This window comes from Malus sylvestris, chromosome 11, assembly GCF_916048215.2.
Source record: "Malus sylvestris chromosome 11, drMalSylv7.2, whole genome shotgun sequence".
NCBI classification, from domain to species: Eukaryota; Viridiplantae; Streptophyta; class Magnoliopsida; order Rosales; family Rosaceae; genus Malus; species Malus sylvestris.
The window spans coordinates 9114208-9133952 of NC_062270.1; the positions used below are offsets into that span (position 1 = coordinate 9114208).

General features: G+C 36.7%; 2 protein-coding genes across 4 annotated transcripts; both read right to left on the reverse strand.

The window, feature by feature from the left end:
- Nucleotides 1-8: 8 nt before the first annotated feature.
- On the reverse strand, nucleotides 9-5436 carry LOC126588570 (U-box domain-containing protein 33-like). Its single transcript, XM_050253673.1, has 7 exons — nucleotides 4887-5436; nucleotides 4378-4496; nucleotides 3842-3951; nucleotides 2517-3015; nucleotides 1567-2118; nucleotides 729-1451; nucleotides 9-430 (listed from the first exon to the last, which is right to left on the reverse strand). The coding sequence occupies exons 1-7, from the start codon at nucleotides 5179-5181 to the stop codon at nucleotides 248-250; spliced, it is 2481 nt and encodes an 826-aa protein (XP_050109630.1). The 5' UTR covers nucleotides 5182-5436; the 3' UTR covers nucleotides 9-247.
- A 3864-nt stretch (nucleotides 5437-9300) lies between these two features.
- LOC126588573 (actin) lies at nucleotides 9301-12492 on the reverse strand. Of its 3 annotated transcripts, none has more exons than XM_050253678.1 (5): nucleotides 12332-12492; nucleotides 11353-11442; nucleotides 10816-11209; nucleotides 9910-10523; nucleotides 9301-9702 (listed from the first exon to the last, which is right to left on the reverse strand). In XM_050253678.1, exons 2-5 carry the CDS (start codon nucleotides 11410-11412, stop codon nucleotides 9637-9639), a joined length of 1134 nt encoding a protein of 377 aa, XP_050109635.1. In that variant the 5' UTR covers nucleotides 11413-11442; nucleotides 12332-12492; the 3' UTR covers nucleotides 9301-9636. The 3 variants fall into 3 exon arrangements, with proteins under 3 accessions (XP_050109635.1, XP_050109636.1, XP_050109637.1); XM_050253679.1 differs by having other exon boundaries at nucleotides 12327-12477; XM_050253680.1 differs by lacking the exon at nucleotides 12332-12492 and adding an exon at nucleotides 12155-12274.
- Between the last annotated feature and the right edge of the window lie 7253 nt (nucleotides 12493-19745).

Genomic DNA, 19745 nt, shown 5'->3' on the forward strand with positions numbered 1-19745 from the left:
GTCTAAGATTATGATTAAATATATTCTATCTTGATATTTCTCAAATTTAGTAAATTTACAGTGTATTAGAAAACTAATCTGCTTAACGTTACAATGCTTTCAATTTTGGTAGCTTTTATACAACAAGCACTTTCCCTATCATTGCATGATATAGAAATACGATGGTTACAACGAAAATCTACACGTGTGAATGACATAGCGACGACATACATACCTACATACATACTTACATGAAAGTAGTGAGATTTCAAGTCTTGCAAAGCCAATCTTGAATAGCAAGGCGTAAGGCATGGTTGGGAGTGAGATGTAAGTGACTCAATTTCAAATTGGTCATTGGAGAAGTCTCGCGACAATTTTGTAACCATCCACGCAAAGCTTCACCTTCGTACGTGAAGCCATCAGCTGCCAACTGCGGGTCATGCATTATTTCCTGTAAACAACGAAAAATCTGTCAGTTTGAAAGTCGTTTACCACCTTAGTTCTTGTATTCAAGTTAAAAGTTTGGAGCTTTTTGGTGCATAGGTGGTAATTCACGAGCCTTGTTCACAAGTACCAAACTGTAGTCTGAAGTCTTCATATGGATGATCTAAAATTTTTCCTTGTGATAAGTTGTCAAGTTATGTAAAACTAAATTTACGTATAGAGCTTTGCAGCACCTTGAATTAGAGAGCAAAACCCAAATTGAATCCGAGGGTTACTAGAATTTGGAACAATTTAGTATCACTCACCTGAAGGATCGGACACAAGAAGAAAGATGGCACTGGTCGCTCTTCAGAGGCATGTAGCTGCTGCAATTCCCTCACTAAAGCTGGCGTAAGCTCTGGTCTTTCCCTACTATTCAATTCACAGCATTGCAAACCAAGGTCTACCAATCGCGTTGCCACAGATATAGGCCATTCTCCAGCTGAGGAATCTATAATCGATGTCAAATTTCCACCTAAAACTGCCTTGCGCACCTCACTTGCTACGCCAACTGGAGGCCGTCCGGTGACTAACTGCAGAAGGATCAGCCCAAAGGAATAAATATCAGACTTGGGCGTCAGGACCCCCACTCTCTGCAGCTCTGGATCTGTGTAAGGAAAAGCACCCTTTGGCTCAGTTCTCCAGCGGAAACTTCGACAGTAAAGATTGTCTTCAGTGACCAGCCTGCAAATCCCAAAATCACAAATCTTGCAGTTGAGTTCAGAATCTAGTAGTATGTTTTGCAGCTTCAAATCACCATGGACAATCTTTTCAGGTCTAGAGGAGTGCAAGAAGCAAAGGGCACTAGAGATTTGAGCAATTATCCGTGTTCGGGTCTTCCATGGCACCGGAGAAATATTGCTTTTCCTGAAAAGATGGTCTTGCAGACTCCCATTTGATAAGTATTCGTATACAAGCGACCAGGCTTCTGGACAAACACCAAGCAAGGTCACAAGGTGACGATGCTGTAATTGTCCAAGAACTTGTACCTGCAAGCACAAAGAAAAACAAAAATGAGCATCTTTGAAGTGCCATTGACGTATTATTAATCACTCCATCAATTTGACACATATAGTTGAGAGAGAGAGAGAGAGAGAGAGAGACCTCTTGTTGAAACTCGGCTTGTTCTTGCAAGTTATGCGGATGCAATTTCCTTATGGCGACAGTTCTGCCCAGCATTTCCCCCTTATAAACACAACCATATCCTCCCTGCCCAATTTTAAAGCTCTCAGAAAAATTGCATGTTGCAGTCTGCAAATCTGACAATGAGAATTCTGCTAATTTCGGCAGTTCTTCAACAAACCCAATGAGTGCATTGCAGTTTGCGGCTCCAGCTTGTCGATGATTCCTCCACCGCTCAATCCAGCGAAGGGCTTCCACCTTTTGTCGTTGAATACACTGTTTTTCCTGCTGAAGAGTTGCAATCGAAGTCTGAATTTGCTTCACTTCCCCAGAAGTTTCAGCAAACCTTCGACTTGCTTCTTGTGCTCGGCTGTCTAGAAGGGCAATATTTCTCATGGCCCTGCTTATCTCACCACTAATTTCTTCCTTTTCTTCCAAGAGTTTTTGTTGTTCCTCAATCGTGGTTCTCAAGGCGTCCTCAGCCTCTTCTCTAAGTTTAACTTCTCGGCCACGGGCTAACTCAAATGCCTTGGCCTGAAATGGAGAAACACAATTGTGAGTTAGGAATAACAAGATTAATGAATAAATTATTTCATTATAACATAGATTTCAAGATTGTTATATATGTAGTTATAACCCAAATATAAAATGTTTCAATTATCTTCTTCTTCGCCAAGAAATTCTTAATCAGCAATGCGTGCTTACTAATCTTCTGAAAGTATTGAGAAGTTCCCTTAAATGCATAACACAAATTTATTTTTAGCTTCGCACTCACAGTTATATACTTGAAAGTACTGAGAAAGATCCCTTCATTGCATTACACAAATTTATTTTGAGTGTAACACTCTTGAAATAGATCATGTACCGTAATTTCTAGGAATCATAATACCAAAAACGTTAGTTCTTAAGCTGCAACATCAACTCGCTGTTACCTTGTTGATAGCATTCACAGCTTCTGATTCTAAACTTTTGCGCTTCAATAGCTCTGCAAATGCCTTGTCCCTTGATGCCTCGGCTTCTAGTGTAGCTTCCGTAAGCATACGGCATAAGCTCTGTTCCTCAACGTTTAAATCAGAATCTGAAGACATCCTTCCCTCAGCAGAATTATATCCTGAACCAGAGCTAGAATTTGTACTAGTTGAATTATGAATATTGTAGGGTAAGCATGTATTTGAAGAACAAGCTAAAGTTGGTGATGCAGCCAATTCTTCGTGGATTTCTTCATTCTCTCTATTTTGAAATGATCTAGAACTCAAAATTTCTGCAGGTGCAATCTGCAGTTGACTACATGAGGTCAGAGAACTTTGGCCATCTGAAGCATCTCTCGTCCAGACATGTTTCCCTTTGTTGATAAACCGTATTTCACAGAACACTGGAGCACATTTGGCTACATAATTTGCTTTTCTGGAGCTCTTTTTCACCTTCATGCAACTATAGTACATTATTAGGAAGGCATACTATGCTACTATATAATAAAATGACATATAATGCAGCTGCAAAAGATATATAACATTCAAGTTTCATAACAACAAAACCAGGAAAACTTACTTTCCATTGCGTTAGTATGACAAAGAAAATATTTACAAAACGAAACGTAGACACCAAGGGACGGTTCAATTAGACACCAACTCCTACTTACTGGAGTAGGAGTTGATCCCTGGACCACTCCCTTGGAAAGAGCCGGCTTTGAGAGTGTGGGAGCACAAGGTGAGTTCTTAAATACGTCCCTTAATACATAAACTTGACAGAATAATTATTTGTACATAAAACAAAAAACAAGACAAAGTTTGCTGATACATATACATCTTAAGTCAACAAAAAACACTAAGACCCACATGTCACTAGTTTCATACTTCAGCATTTTATATTAAAGCAGTTGAAATGATGTCACGAATTGGGGTTAAGTAAACATAATTTTATTTTATTTTCTAAGATGATGCATGCATGGTTGGACAGAAGGCAGGGCCTTTGCTGGGGGTGAAATATTGTAGGCCTCATTTGCCTACCCTAAGGGAGAAGGGATGAACTGGACCATAGCAGAATCAATTCCCAAATACATTTTTACCAAAGGAGGCTCTTCGATATCCAATTTTTTTCACTGCAGTACGAATAAGCTGGATAGCCAAGTTCATGTCTGAGTGATTCACAGTTTTACAGAGACCACAGTATACGATCTAATTGAGCTTTTTTACAATTATCTTAACTTTCAAAAGCAAACCATTAGACTTACAGTGGAACCTTATTATGCACCACTTACTCTTCTGGTACAGCTCCCATAACAAGCTTCCTAACCCCATTATTGTTGACCAACTCTACAATTCCTTTATGAATTTCATTAGCTTCAACCATAACAATGCTTGCTTTAACCTGGAAAGTAAATGGTTACACTAATATAGTTAGATACACAATTTGTATTCAGTTATTATGCAATTGTCATTTCACTAAATGTGGACCCTTTTGAGACAATTATACACAAATATTGAACTATCAACACATAATATATTGAGTCCTGATGAAATAAAAATAATACGGAAGGCAGAAAAGCTTTGTTCATGAAGCTAAAAACTAGAGAACTGGTTAGCTAAACTCAAAAGGTATTGGTGAAATTCAGTAGTGGAAGAAATCAAGGTTCTTCCAAATATAAGGAGACATCATGATTATGAGTAGCGATCTTTCTTAAAACTCTGCTAAACATGAGGACTTCAATTTATAATAGTTATGATAGTAAAACACTCAAAATAAAGATTGATTTATAAATTAGAAGACAAAAACATAAAGGAACAAAGCACACACCTTTGCTCTAGAGCAAGCCCTCAAATAATTTTGCAAAAGCTTCATTTTCCGTTCCCTTTCCTCCCTCCTGAAAGCCGTCACCACCTCGTCATTTGCCTGACTTGCGGGTAGTTTTCCTACTGCAAAATCATTGTAATGATGAATGACATACAATTTCAAAGAAATCAAAGTCTTCAAAGACGAAGAGAAAATGTCTCAAACTGCTTAGCAAAAGCCTGGAAATGAGAATTGAATCAAGTTTTGCGAGATTTTACACTGTCATAAGAACCCTTTTGTTTTCTCAAATGCAAACAGAAAATAATTCACGCTCCGTCCACGACACAGTAATGGGCCAATTTTTGTCACATTTTCAAATTGTTCCCTAACATTTTCTGAATTCAGGAAAAAACTGGAAGACCCCTATATGCATACTGTGAAAGAAATTCATAAATCAAGAAACTTTTGAACCTTCTTCGTAATCTAGAGCCATTCACCAGAACACTTGACTTGTTAAAGAGAGAGAGACTTACAGAGAGTGGGAATGAGTGGAGATGGCTGATGAACATGAAGTATACAAATTTCATTACAGCCAAAGTGCTTGACCGTCCAACGAAGCAAGCTCAAAGCTTTCTCCACAGACTTCCCAACCGCCACGTGCACCTTGTCACCACCACCACCTTCTTCAAAAATCTCGGGCAACTGAGACTGAGAGGAGAAAGTCGCAGGCCGGTCAAACACACGTCGGAAACTCACCGGAGAAGAGAACCCAGAAGGGGATTCAGCCACCGGGCCATGGTGCGGATACGAAGGCTGTCCGAGCTCCATGGAAATGGAAGGGTAAGGCGGAAGCAGCTCCGCCGCTGGTCGAGGAGTTGGGGTTTGAGGAATGTGGGTGCCGGTGTTGTTGGGGTTGCAGGTGGGAGGGTCATATGTAAAATTTGGAACTGATGATTACAGGAATGAGATTTCGTGGAATTTGTAGGGATTTGTAAGGGAGTTCTCGTTTCCAAGGGAGGCTTAACCTTTTGTGCTGATTTGACAGTCACGGGAAAATGTTGACGGTGGAGGGGGAGAGAGATTTTATTTGAGATAGGATCCCCGCCGAATTCTCACCGAATTACATCCGTTTATCATGCTTCAGTTTTCGTTAGATATTGTTTATATTCAATTTTAAAAAAATTATAATAATTACTGATTATATAATGTATAATAAACAAATATAATTTAAATATTCTCAAAATTCATACAAAGAGGATTTGACGAAGATACTCACTCATTTTCTTTGCTCTTTTGCTTTCAGTCAAAGATTGTTTAAAATTTTAAAAATTAAAAGAATGAGAGCATCTTCATGGTTTGATTCTTTAATTTACATTTACTTGAAAAAGTACGATAAAACCTCAAATCTATATTTTCATAACGTTAGTCAAAGCAATTAGTTAGTATCAAATAAGTGTCATATAACAAAGAAAACGACTCATTCCTTGATTCTTATTTTTCACCCACCAGTGTTAACCTAAAAGCTATCAAGCCTTACTAAGTCCTTCTAGTAAATGTGGGCGTGCCAACTCGCCACTAAACACGATCGACGAATGTGGTGGTGGTGTCATATGCGCTTCTGATTTCTGTATCCTAGCGAATGCGACCGAGGGAGGAATGCGCATCGGCCTCTGAATGCTATAACCCAAAGACTGTGAAGTCCAAATAAGGGTTTGATTTTCAAGGTGCCAAATGCTTTGGCTGACGAGTAGGACGAATGTGGTGGTAGTGTCGGATACGCTTCTGACTTTTGAATCAGAGTTTTAGAATATGAAAACAAGGTTGCTAGCTACTGTGAAGTCCAAATAAGGGTTTGGTTTTCAATATGCCAAACTTAAGTAACCTAGTAGCACTTCATTTCGCCAAAAAAAATTGTCAACATAGTGTTGTTAATCCAAACGGTTATTAATCCAAATTAAAGACGTGCTGACAAAGTTAAGAGAGTTAGCAATTTCTCAAATGATGAGCACTGTTCTAAAAAACGACCTAGGCGCCTTGGAACCGAGGCGATTTTGTGCAAAATGACTGGAAAAATCGGGGTGGCCCTAGGCGGGGCTAGGCGGCTGGGTGGTTTTTTTTTTTGAAATTTGTTTAAAGTCTAAGTTCTAATTATACCTTGAAATTTTGTTAATTTATAGAATAGGTGTGTTGTGTATCAACTTAATTCCGGGATGCTAAAGATAAGTATCTTACATTACTAAATTTCCTTATTTTCCTCCTATTTTCCATTTTATGTTGTTTTAAATTGTGAACTTGTTGTATATGTGTTATCCTACAATACTCCTCACTATGGTTATATGGCATATATGCTTAATGTGTTTTTAAATTTTGAACTTGTTGGATACTCTTTTTGCATTTTATCATTCTTTTATTATCTTATCCATGGATTTCATACAAGTATAATTTTTTGTAAGTGTCCATATGCACTTATTTACAAAATATACAAGAAATTTACCTAAATCCGCCTAGACGGCCTAGCCGCCTAACCACTTAGGCGCTAGACTCTAACTCACCACCCGACTAGCCTCTAACATTTTTTAGAACCTTGATAAGAGGATGCGCGTTGAGTGAGATTTTGCATAAAGTGTTTGAAGGTCAAACCTTCTCTATTTATATTAAGGAAAATCCTTGATGGCCACGTTGTAAAAATGATGTGGTGAGTAACAAATCCGCTTAAAATAATATCTAAAAATATTATCTTCGGAATGAACCCCACGACATCGCCCATTGGTGGACGACATAAGCTAGTTACTGGCAAATAACTTCAAACCTTTGCCAAGGTTCCTTGCCTCGTTAAATGCCTCACACGTGTCCCACCATATTATCTCATCATCTTCTTCCGCAGGCAGATTCTTTGCCCTCCCACTTTCCGTGTCCTTTATGCCATCCTGTTTTATGTGGTTACAGTTAAGTCATGTCAATATTTTATATTTTTTTTATAGAGATAATAAGACAAAAAATGAATAGTAATATAAAATTTTGACGTGACTTAACAATAATCACACAAACAAAAGGGCATGAGAGGACACGGGAAGTGGGAGGGCAGAGAATCTGCCTCCTTTTCCCTTCACCCCTACATCAAGTTTTCGCCCAAATCATGATTTTGAATGTTATTGACTTTGGAGAATACTTTCTGAGAAATGCTTAGGACATTTTTAAAAGTGAGGTTCTACATCAACTTTATATTTTTTGTATAATATTTTTTGTTTCAAGATAATTATTATAATAATTAAGAATGGTAGTAATATTTAGAAGAAATTAGTACTCATCCAATAGTTTCAATTAAACAAGCTGATAGTGTAACATTGGGTCCAAACAACCACATATCATAATATAAGTGAAAAAATGTCAAAAAAATTAAGCTAATGTGAGACTTATCAAACTTATCATTCAGTTATATTATAATACGTATTGTACCATCTTATTCAAGTCAAAAAAATTCTAAAGCCTTATGGGCAAAGCAATTGTCAATATCATAGACCTCGTCTCATTTCTAATCAGTTGGACTTTGAAGATTTTACCTAACCATTATCCGTAAATGAAAATTCTTTACATGTATAGTATTTAAATGTAACGGCTATTATCTCAAGGCACCAAAGTAAAACCAATGGGCCACCTTGTTAAGTCTCTCGTTCGACCCGTGAATGTCGTTAATTATGTTTCTTTTTCTTTCTTATATTTTGGTATTCATCAAATAATCTTAAATCTATTTCCAGCTAATCAATTGATCAATCTCAAAATATGACATCCCGTCGATAAGGACAACCCAACACGTCCATGTGCGCTGTGACGGAGCCAATATTTTCAAATAATAGGTTCATCATGTTAATCAAAAATAAATTTATTGGACCATTTCGTCGAGCACCTAGTAGGCAATTGCCAACATGTATCGAAAGCTTATGCTGACATATGTCGACCGCCATTTTTGTAGAGGCTTGTCGGAGGTGGATGTAGGATTATGTGGAGTAGTGTTAAAGACTTCCAAGACTTATCAACCATTGGGGGCTATAGCCCAGGTAGCTTGCGATGAAAAATAAAATTTTACATGTAATTTTGATTGATTTTCAAATGTAGGCCACCAAATATTTAGTCACTAATTCGAATTCTCTAGGTTTAACTATATAAAATTATATAATAAAGTTTGCAAACCATCTCTTTTTCTTGCATTACTTTTCTTATCGCTTCTTGTACATGTACAAATTTGGATTTGTTTAATTTTAACACGTATTTATTTAATTACAAAAAACTTTGGCTCACCTTGTGAAATTTTTAGCTGATACTATGAAAAATACGGTATCAAGTTTCTTTATTTATAAAGATTTAAATTTTTAAGCTAGCCCACCCGGTAAAAAATTCTTAACTCTGCTATTGTTATCAACTAACACATGGTGTGCACAACAAAGTCGCACACAAGAAGAGAGAAAAGAAAAATAAACATGTTTGAATAAGATAGGAGGAGATTGTAATTTAATTTCTATTAGCTGTTTATATGGGTCAAATACAATACACAAATAAATATACATAGGATTTTTGAAGTTGTTAAAATCAAGGGCAACCAATGACCCTTTGCTGGCTCCGCCGTTGCATGCCCAAGTGGGAGACATCTCGTTGGTATTGTGAGCAACTAGTAACGCAGTATAAACACAACATGCATAAACAACGAGATGCCTCTCACTCGATCATGGACAACTAACCCAAGTATATTCCATAAGTCGTTTTCTTTGTTATGCGCCACATCATCAACTTTTGCCTAGGGTTTGAAGCAAGTTAAGGTGAGCAGATGCTTTAGGAAACTTTGAGATCAAATCAAAGCAACAGCAGCATTTACATAAAACTTATAGAGGTATGAGCTTATTAAATTAAACTTCAATACATCTGGGGAAATAACAGAACCACACTACAGAAAAATAGAGAAACATTAATTTATTAAATAAACAGAGAGGCCCTTAAGAATTTAATGGCAAATTAGAATTTCAATCAGAAAGGAGGTGGGGAGGAGCAAAAATTTATAAATGGCAGAGGCTTTTAGCATTGAACTAACACTGTTCAACGGTTAATACAGAAAATAACAGCTAAAGAGTTCAACTCTCGGCCATAACCTCCACGTCTCGTAGTTCATTGTTTCAACGACACTGGACACAGAAAATATTGAGAGAAGCAAAGGTAAGAGTAAATACTTGCGAGCTGCAATTGCTATCCGAAACAGACTAGAAATCACGCTTCTAGCGATCCCATCCCACAGAATTAGAAACACTTCCTGTGTACAATTGATGGGCCAGATTCATCATACTCGGCCTTGGCAATCCACATCTGCGTTCCAAGTATAAACATTAACACTCGATTAGTATGAACCAATGGAATAATTGTGAGAGAGAGATTGGGAAAACAGCGTATCATATGATTTGTTAATGCGAGCAGGGTTAACCTCCAAATGATAAAGATAATGCACATTTCTAAGATGATGTTCCACGCGAGTATGTAATCATAATCGGTGTCACGTATACTAAATTTTCATACCTGCTGGAAAGTGCTAAGAGATGCAAGGATGGATCCACCAATCCAGACACTGTACTTCCTCTCAGGTGGAGCAACAACCTTGATTTTCATGCTGCTAGGTGCCAAAGCTGTGATTTCCTTACTCATTCTGTCAGCAATGCCAGGGAACATGGTAGAACCACCACTGAGGACAATGTTTCCATACAAATCTTTCCTAATATCGACATCACACTTCATGATAGAGTTGTATGTGGTCTCGTGAATGCCTGCAGCTTCCATTCCAATCATGGATGGCTGGAAGAGTACTTCTGGGCAGCGGAAGCGCTCAGCACCAATGGTGATCACCTGCCCATCAGGTAACTCATAGCTCTTCTCAACAGAAGAACTTGTCTTGGAAGTTTCAAGCTCCTGCTCATAATCAAGGGCAATGTATGCAAGCTTCTCCTTCATATCCCTGACAATTTCTCGCTCAGCTGTGGTGGTGAAGGAATAGCCACGCTCAGTCAAAATTTTCATAAGGGCATCGGTGAGGTCACGACCTGCTAAGTCAAGACGGAGGATGGCATGGGGAAGAGCATATCCCTCATAAATGGGGACAGTGTGACTGACACCATCTCCAGAGTCGAGAACAATACCTGCACAGAAGTTCCAGAAAGGAAATTGTCTAAATGATATTGAAGATACACATAATTATCATTCCGTAACTTTTAAAACCCACTTCAATTTTTGTTTTGATTCTTTCGAATGCTTCGAGAAAACAGTTGAACCTGCTATATATTACGATCACTTCAACAATGATCTCATATCAATTTCCAAGATAAGCTCTTCTAAAGGCTAACTAACAGCACCTCGGATGTATTGCATTCAAGTCATTGAATCCACATCAACTCAAATCCACAACATGCTGAAATTGTTCAAACTGCTTACCAGTTGTACGACCACTGGCGTAGAGGGAAAGAACAGCCTGGATAGCAACATACATAGCAGGAGCGTTGAATGTCTCAAACATGATTTGGGTCATTTTCTCCCGATTAGCCTTTGGGTTCAGAGGTGCTTCAGTGAGCAGAACTGGATGTTCTTCTGGGGCCACACGAAGTTCATTGTAGAACGTGTGATGCCAAATCTTCTCCATATCATCCCAATTGCTCACAATACCATGCTCAATGGGGTATTTCAGAGTCAAGATACCACGTTTAGACTGAGCCTCATCTCCGACATATGCATCCTTTTGACCCATTCCAACCATCACACCGGTGTGACGTGGGCGGCCGACAATGCTAGGAAAGACTGCCCTTGGAGCATCATCTCCAGCAAATCCAGCCTAAAAGATGAGAATTCAACATAATTATTGATCTATTAATATTAAGATTTCCATTGAGATAATGTATGCCTTTACAAGATCAGCATTACAAAAGTTGAGTAGAATCAGATTTAGTCAGCAAGAGTTGGAGATAAAAAACATACCTTAACCATTCCTGTTCCATTGTCACAGACGAGTGGTTGAATATCCTCGGCATCAGCCATTTTCTAATTCCAGCTATAGAGACGTATTAACTGCAATACAGTGGGACATGATATGAACAATAGAGAAATTGAAATACTAAAGACGAAACACCCATCAATTTCCTAAACATACACGGGCATCAGGTGTATAGGAATTCGATCAACACAAATAGTAACATCATCACCATAATGATCACACCATAACCATAAGTTGTACGTTAACATAATGCTCACACCATACCAGAACACCCACCATAAAACGATTTCCCGTCAATTATAATTACAGCAAAACAATTCAACTTTGCACAATCATATACAGGACAGATCAAAATGAAGCATAGCAGGAATAAGTCTACATAATATATGACCGGAAAACAAAGAACCACACCCAAGATTCAATCCGGATAACTCTCCATTTCTGGTTTTATGTTGATCAACTTGACTTATTCAAAGGGCAGTCATGAATCAATACATATGCTTGAATCTACGTGATTCATGAGGTTCCTTCATGTCATAGACATCCAAACCATCTCAAAACTCCGTTGTTTCGCATTACGAAATCAAATCTTTCATGAAAAACAAAATCTTCTACATTTAATCAAATCACAACACAAACCAGATACAATAAACAAAATCAGATAGTAATATTCCCATAATATAATTCAAATTCCAATAGCTACCGCACAAATCCAAAAGAAACATCAAAATAATCCTCAGATATTCAAATTCCCGCATATTCACGATCAAAAGATTGACAATGTACCCGATCCACGATCGAGAGATCGCCAAACAAAACCTCACAAATCTAGAACGAAAATGAAACGATCCTACATACAAAACCGAATAATTCCACACGAAACTCGAGATTGGCACGCACTGTTTGGTTGCAAGGAAAATGTTGAAATTTTCTCGGAAAATGAGGGAGGAAGAGAAACCTGACCTTGGATTTGGCGTGGACGGAGGAGCCCTCGGATCTCAACTGCGCGCCCTTGGGTTCAAAATTCAGACCTCAAACCCCACCTGAAATTCGCCTTTTAAATCCACGGCTCTCTCAGCGCTCACTCCTGGCCGTCCGATCTGTTCAACGAGATTCGTGTTCGTGGCGACGCGGGCCCTACTGATCTGGGGCTCCCGAAACTACAGGCTGTTTCAACTTTCAATCGCTTTGTCAATCCAGGTGTCAGAGAGTTATACTTTTTCCTGGTCCTTTGTTTTCTTTTTCTGGACCACATGTTGGGCCTTGGGCTTGTTATATGGGCTTTTCGAAAATTAGCCCAAATCTTAACTTGGACACACGAAAGTCTAATGACACGGATACCGAAGCCCACTAATCTGGTTCAAGGGCCCGGCTTGGCAAGAGCGGAGTTGGGTCGGTTTCTAGCCCCGACTAGAAGCTCTAGCCGACTAAGTTAGAACTCGTTTGGATGTGTTTTTAAAATGACAAAAAGTATTTTTGGTGAAAATATTTTTAAAAACAATCCTTAGTAAAAATGTTAGTAACTTCTGGAAAAACAGTTAAAGTGCTTCTTGAAAGAAACACATAACTTATGTTTATTGTAGAAAGCATTTAAAGTGCTTTTGGAACCTCAAAATTTTTTCCCTAAAAATGCTTTCAGTCATTTTAAAAATACATCTAAACGAACCCTTAATTACCAACCCAACCCATGTAAAAGTCGATTTGGGTTGGTTAGGTTAATTAGTTGGCAGAAGCTCAACTCCATGTAAGTTTTTGATAACGTTGCACTTAGAGAAAAATAATTCAAATCCCAATATTTTAGAGAAAATTCCAACCTCATTTGTAACACCAAAGGAATATTGCAACTAAGAATGAATTCAAGCGTGACACGTGGATAGATGATAGGGTTTTTATATAGTTGTCGATGTCATTTTTCTATATTATTATAATTTCAAAGGAGTCAAATCACATTTTTGATCTATGTAGTTTTACCTATTTTCCCTTTGTCTACGTCATTTCACGTTTGGCACTTTTTACCATGTAGTTTTGTTGAGTAATTCTAGGTTTGTGCCACATAATATCTAGGTTTGTATACATAGAATTTTTCTTAGAAAAACTAATGAAAAGTCCAAAAATACTTCTCTTTTAATTAAAAGCCTTTTTAAAAGTATAGTAAACAGTACCAGATAAATGTATAAATATGATTTTTCGTTAAAAATGAATAGTACCAGGAGTGTTTTGTTAAAACTCTCATTTTTCTTTGTTTCACAAGCAATGATCAAGTCCTACAAGTTTGAAGTTGTTCAGAAAAATTTATAAACCGAATGATTGCGTACTCAGTTGACTGCATATATTTTAGAGAGACAAGTATGCCTTAATATTTCTAGTTGATTGTCAAATAAAGAGTGAGATAAGTACATTAGTACATTCACATGAGGAGTGAGATAAGCACAAAAATACGTACATTGCACTCGTGATATAGAATACAATCTCATTATCAAAATATACTAGCCAAGAAGATGAATTTCCTCACTCATCATGTGAGTGGTGAGTGATACATCGTCAAAATATTAGCTAGGATTAAGATGAAATTTAATGTATAACCCCCATCATACTCTCAAATAATTAAGCTTATTTGGTGGACTCCCTTATAAATCTATAATTAATGTCCACTTTGTATGATATTTTAACGATTTGAACCGTTCAACTTTTAAGTTTTGATTTTTATTTCTCAACCCTTATGCACTTTAACCCTATCCATGCTAGAACCGTACACATCAATATTGACTACCACTACATATGAGAATGGATTACAAGCAAAGTCATTGACATTACTCATGTTGCATCTCAAACTAGTTGGCTGACATCTCCATCAGTCTTCGTGAATGCTTCTCCATCGCAGGTTAAGATTTGATTGCAATTAAACTAATTAAACTATAGGAATAATGTCAAAATTTAGCTGAAAAGAACCATCCACCGATCAAAAGTGTGATTTAGCCTAGCCCTTGGAGAAAGGAACACTAATATTTATGTCAATAATCCTTAAGTTTGGTTAAGGAATTGGTTTAAAAGAGCCTTGTTATTTTTCTTTTCTCAATTTCAGTCAATCTACGCATTTAGGATGCTTTTGATGATAAATTAGCTTCCCGAATGAGTTTTGATGTAAGGCTAATTGAACAAGAAAGCTAAGAGGCTGAAGATCATTGTATCCAACTTTCATAATGTTTCATGAAGCCAATTGTTTCATTTTTTACAAATCAATCCCATGAGAGTTACATTTTTTTGTCAAAACTGCTTAGTTGTGAGAGAATGAAGATTTGAAATCTTTTCCGATTTTTCCTAAAAACGTGAGATATATGCTTGGAAAGCTTAAGATATACAATTAAAATTTTCCTATTTTTCCAGAATTTTCTAGATGTTGGAACTACCTCAAAACTGGCGTGCAAGATAGATGACGTGTTTCTCAAGCTAAGAAGGATTCTTTCATAGTTTGGTCAATAATTGTTTAGGAATTTGTTTTGTTTTAAGAGAGTTTCTATCAGACCTTTTAGGGTTTTCTAGTATAAGTAGGGCACTTTAAGCTCTTTCTACAAATCCCCACATCACCACGCCCCCATACCATCATCATACACCGCAATTCAAGAAGAAGAACTTAGGGACGTGACTAGCCATGAATTTTGGGTTTTATATTTCTTTTATTTTTATCTTTTTGTGTAACTAAGTTATTTTATAAGGTTTATGATGAAGCCATACGTGAATATCTGCAAATTAATTTTTAATTGTTATTTGATTATATGTCATGTTATATTCTTTGTGCTTATTTTATTATAGGTTTAGATATCTATTGATTGATCACCTTTAGAAATTATACATCCAGATACTTGAATAAACCTATGATGATAAGCAATCCCTTAGGTTTATTAGAACTAAGATTAAGAAGACTAGATAAACTAGTAAGCATGACCAATAAGCTAGTCCTACTTGGTTGACATGATTCTTCTACACTTAATGAGCTTTTATATGTTTAATTGTATGCCTAATGAATAGGATATAGTTATCATGTAGAGATACACGAGTTGATGTCTGACCACAGATCAATTCATACCTTAGAAGGAACAAACTTTAATATTGGCATGGTAATTGGATAGTAGTTTACTCTAGGAAAAGTAAATAAGATTGTTATTGGCGAATTCATAACCTTAGACTTCATCGTTTCTCAAATTCTTCTAACACGTGTTATTTTATTTACTTGTATTGTTAGTTTTAGTCTTAATCAATCCTTCACTTTAATCTATCATTTCTTTGTTTAATTAAGTTAAGCGTGATTAGTCGGTTAAATTGGTGCTAAAGTAATTCTTGTGGAATCGACCTCGTATTTGCATATCTTACTACAATTAATTCGTGCACTTACGAGTTTAATTGGTTTTAAATTAATCTATTATTTAGGTTAATTTAAATACACATCATACACAAGTTGTACAATGTGGCTCCCATCCTCAAAACCTTCTGCCTGCCAACTTCAATATATGTGCTGCCAGTGGTAGGCTTTGGCTGAAAGAAAACCAAGTTTTAGCCTCACTAACTAACGTACTAACTAACTAGCTTAAACAACATTAAATTCCACCCGCATTTTGCCCCATCGTATCTTACCTTGAAAAAAAAGATGTAAACATGAAAAAAAAAAGGTGATAAATATTTAATTCGACAATTTTTAAGCTCTTATGGTTTGACGAAATCACACACCTAATTCTCTATTTTTAAAGAAAAACTAACCTCTCAACATCCTCTAACACGCATCTGAATAGGCATTATGTTGAAAACAAATACACTTACAAACACTACGGCAAATGGCACATTAATGACCTCAAATAGGAACCAAAAACTTTGAGTGTGGGGACCAAAAATGGTGGGTGAACATATGAAGTAAGATATACGAAAAGTAAAGGCACAAAAAGGGTTGAAAAACAGAGGGAGAGATGATTGTTAAAGATGGGGACATGGGGGAAGCAAAATGATTAGGCATGAGCATGACAAGCAATTATGTGCCATGAGAGTGTGTGTGTACACTCACTTTTATATATATTTTAGCTTAGTACCCCACGTTATCATAACATGCCAACTCTTTCCATCACATAATAATTATGTACTTAATAAAGTAGAATATATACATATATATAAGAAATGGAGATTCTCTTAAAGTGGAATTTTTCATGGACTCTCTAGCACCTCACTGTTTAACGTCAATTTTCGTGCCAACATTATAAAACATTGTGCTAAAAACACGAGGTGTTAGAGAGTCAACAGAGAGTTTCACTTTTAAAAAAGTCCTTAACTTAAACGAAACTAAACTCAAGAAAACAAAAATGAGAAGCTTATGTTGTGATTGTGGAACAATTATTTCGGACCATATTTACACGTCCCTTAGGTTATAGGATTCATGCGAATTTATATTTTCTTGTATGCTGTCTCAGATAAACAATCATTTTGACTTACATATTGAAACAAACATATTCGATTAAGTGTTGGTATCTTATTAACTTACAATTGAACATTAAGCAAAGATACAACATGAGACTTGGTATATGGAACCTTAAAGTATCATAGATGACTTTGACTAAAACAAAAAGATGAGCAGATATCTTAGGAGAGCATTTGTTCCTTTTTAAGAAGCAAATTACAAATAAGATTTTAGACGTATTTTAAAATCATATATATAAAATAATATCATAAAAAACTTATCAACTGTGAATATGATCATATTTATGTCCAAACATATAGCAAATTCAATTGTTGCTAGGCTATTATATTTACGATTTGTAAATACAATGAAATGTAATATCTGAAATTTATCTTAATAGGTGACAAATGTCCTGACTAATTGATTCAACTCATCAATAAAACTTTGTTTTTATGGTTTAAAATGTCAACTAATATCTAGAAATCTCCTTCAACAATGACCTTTTTGATATTAAGACGCTTTACCCCTCGAAAAACCTATTTTACTACAAAAAATCATGCTTACAAAAGAATGTAATTAATTGGACAAATTGGGGCTAAACTCTATCTCCAAGATGAGCCACGAGCCATGCTCTCACATTTGGACCCTTATATTTAGGTACAATTTGGATTTATTTTATCATGTCCTAAGATGCGGTGAAACCCAAGCAATCCAATTGGGGTCCCCTACTTTGCAGACGTATATATCGTTGAATTATCGTCTCAGGCAATCCCATGAGAAACAAACACATATGTTTTCCTTCGGGTTTTAATAATAAAAAGTTTGATTTAAAATAGTAATATAAATTTTACCAAATCGATCTGAATTGGATCTGCCAGGAGGGGGCCGGCAAATGAATGGATCCAAATTTGACAATGGAATGTGGAATCCAAAGCCCTAGCAAGCAAACAACGACGTTCGCATGCACGCATGCATGCCATGCCATGCATTCCACCATGCCATGCATTCCACAACCGCAAGCTGTCAACTACTGCCACCAGTTGAATTGTTGAAGATGGCCTGCAGTTGGTTGGTGGGACCCACGTGGCGAGCAAGGGATATAATGCAGCCAAGGCAGCCTTCTCTGATGCAAAATAAGCGGGATGTCGCTGCTGGTGGCAGCAATATTAATGGTGGTCATTGGCCCATGAAGCTGAGTGAAACACCACGTCGTGGGTGGGGGCTGGGAGGGGGTCTCACTAGTTTTGGCGATGATTTATTTGATTTTTAGTTAGTGTATAATTTGGATCAATCACTTTAAACTCACTTGAAAATTACTTACCTCAAGGACAAGAAAAATCAGGAATATGTATTGCAAGGTATAGTACCTTAATTACTTATGTCTATATACACGTGTAGTTCCTTCTCTTTCATATAACAATCAAATTAAATTATCAGATCACAAGACTTTGAATGCATGGCACTTACTTGAAAGAGGATGTGTGCAAATTCTTGTTTACAACAATATTTCTATAACAAAACTGATCAAATGACTACTATATACGTGTTTAACAAGGGTTAATGAGGTTGTCTAAATAGAAATTTTTTTTATGTATAACTATATAACTAATACTAAAGGATGGACGTTTAGGTACATTTATATCATGATTAATTTTATGTGACTCAAAATCCTTTAGAGTTGTGTTCCAAAATTTAAGATTTAAAACCTAAACTTGAATCAATTAACTAATTTGAGACTAAAACCTAAAAATTGGATATGACACATCGGGTATTTCAACCTGGAGATGGACTCGGCATATATAAGGATCCAAGTGAAGATACAAGTGAAGAAAAGCTATCCAAGTGAAGAGAAGATCAAGGGTCAAGTCAAGTGACACTTGTCAATAGATTAAAGGGATGAGCTGTTATAAATTGTTAGAATATAGTTGGGATAAGGAGATGGAAGATTAGCAGCTAAGTAAAAGGAAGATTATATAACAACAATTGTAACCATAACTTGACAATCAAGAAATCAAAATATCTCTCTTACTCTCTTTCTTTCTCTCTCTCTCTCTCTCTCTCTCGCTCTTCGTATACATTATGTGTAAAGTTCTCAAGAACACATAGCATTGAAGCTTTCATAATCTTTATATGGTATCAGAGCCAAGAACGAGATCTGGCGCTTCCGCACCCTCAATTCAACGCATTCATTTCTTCTTCTAATCCTCTATTTTGTAAAGCTACTGTGTGTTTCTGCAAATTTGGGATTTCTCCTATCTCCACGACCCTCAAGAATTTTCTCTTCTTTGTCTGCCCTCTACGTGTTTGATAAAAAGCGTCTAAGAAAATTTTAACAATGGTGACTAGTGATTAATTGAAAATTGTTCAATCCCCTATCACAAGTCTTGTTTCCACGATCTCCACTTCGGTTATAGTGAAGCTTGATGACTCCAATTATCTCACATGGAGTGTTCAAATCAAACTACTCTTTGAGAGTCACGGTATTATGGGGTTTGTTGATGGATCAAGAAAGTGTCCTTCACGATTTAATGATGATTCTGACATCGAAGGAGTTGAGAAAGATGAGTACTTGATTTGGAAAATGCATGATCGTGCCCTTATGCAACCGATGATTGCAACGTTATCTACTATGGCAATGTCCTGTGTAATTGGAAGTCAGAGTTCTCATGAGATGTGGGTAAATCTTAATGAACATTTTTCTGCAGTGACAAAAGCCACGATTTTTCAGATGAAAACTGAGCTTCAAAATATCAAGAAAGGGTCTGAATCTGTCTCTGGTTATCTGCAAAAGATCAAAGATGCCCGGGATCATCTTGCAGCTGCAGGAGTCATATTTGATGATGATGATATCATCATTCTGGAGCTGAAAGGACTTCCTGCAGAGTTTAACATTTTCCGGTGTGTCATAAGGGGCAGAGAAAATGGTATTTCTCTTAAAGA

What these genes read in the sequence shown, in the direction of transcription:
- LOC126588570 (XM_050253673.1), bottom strand. Translation starts at nt 5,181, where the DNA reads ATGGAGCTCGGACAGCCTTCGTATCCGCACCATGGCCCGGTGGCTGAA. An exon ending in AAGCCGAGTTTCAACAAGAG is followed by an intron (nt 1,452 to 1,566) that starts GTCTCTCTCTCT and finishes TTGTGCTTGCAG; the next exon opens with GTACAAGTTCTTGGACAATT. An exon ending in TCTTGTGTCCGATCCTTCAG is followed by an intron (nt 431 to 728) that starts GTGAGTGATACT and finishes CGTTGTTTACAG; the next exon opens with GAAATAATGCATGACCCGCA.
- LOC126588573 (XM_050253678.1), bottom strand. Translation starts at nt 11,412, where the DNA reads ATGGCTGATGCCGAGGATATTCAACCACTCGTCTGTGACAATGGAACA. An exon ending in ATGGAACAGGAATGGTTAAG is followed by an intron (nt 11,210 to 11,352) that starts GTATGTTTTTTA and finishes CTCATCTTTTAG; the next exon opens with GCTGGATTTGCTGGAGATGA. An exon ending in CTCTTAGCACTTTCCAGCAG is followed by an intron (nt 9,703 to 9,909) that starts GTATGAAAATTT and finishes CTTGGAACGCAG; the next exon opens with ATGTGGATTGCCAAGGCCGA.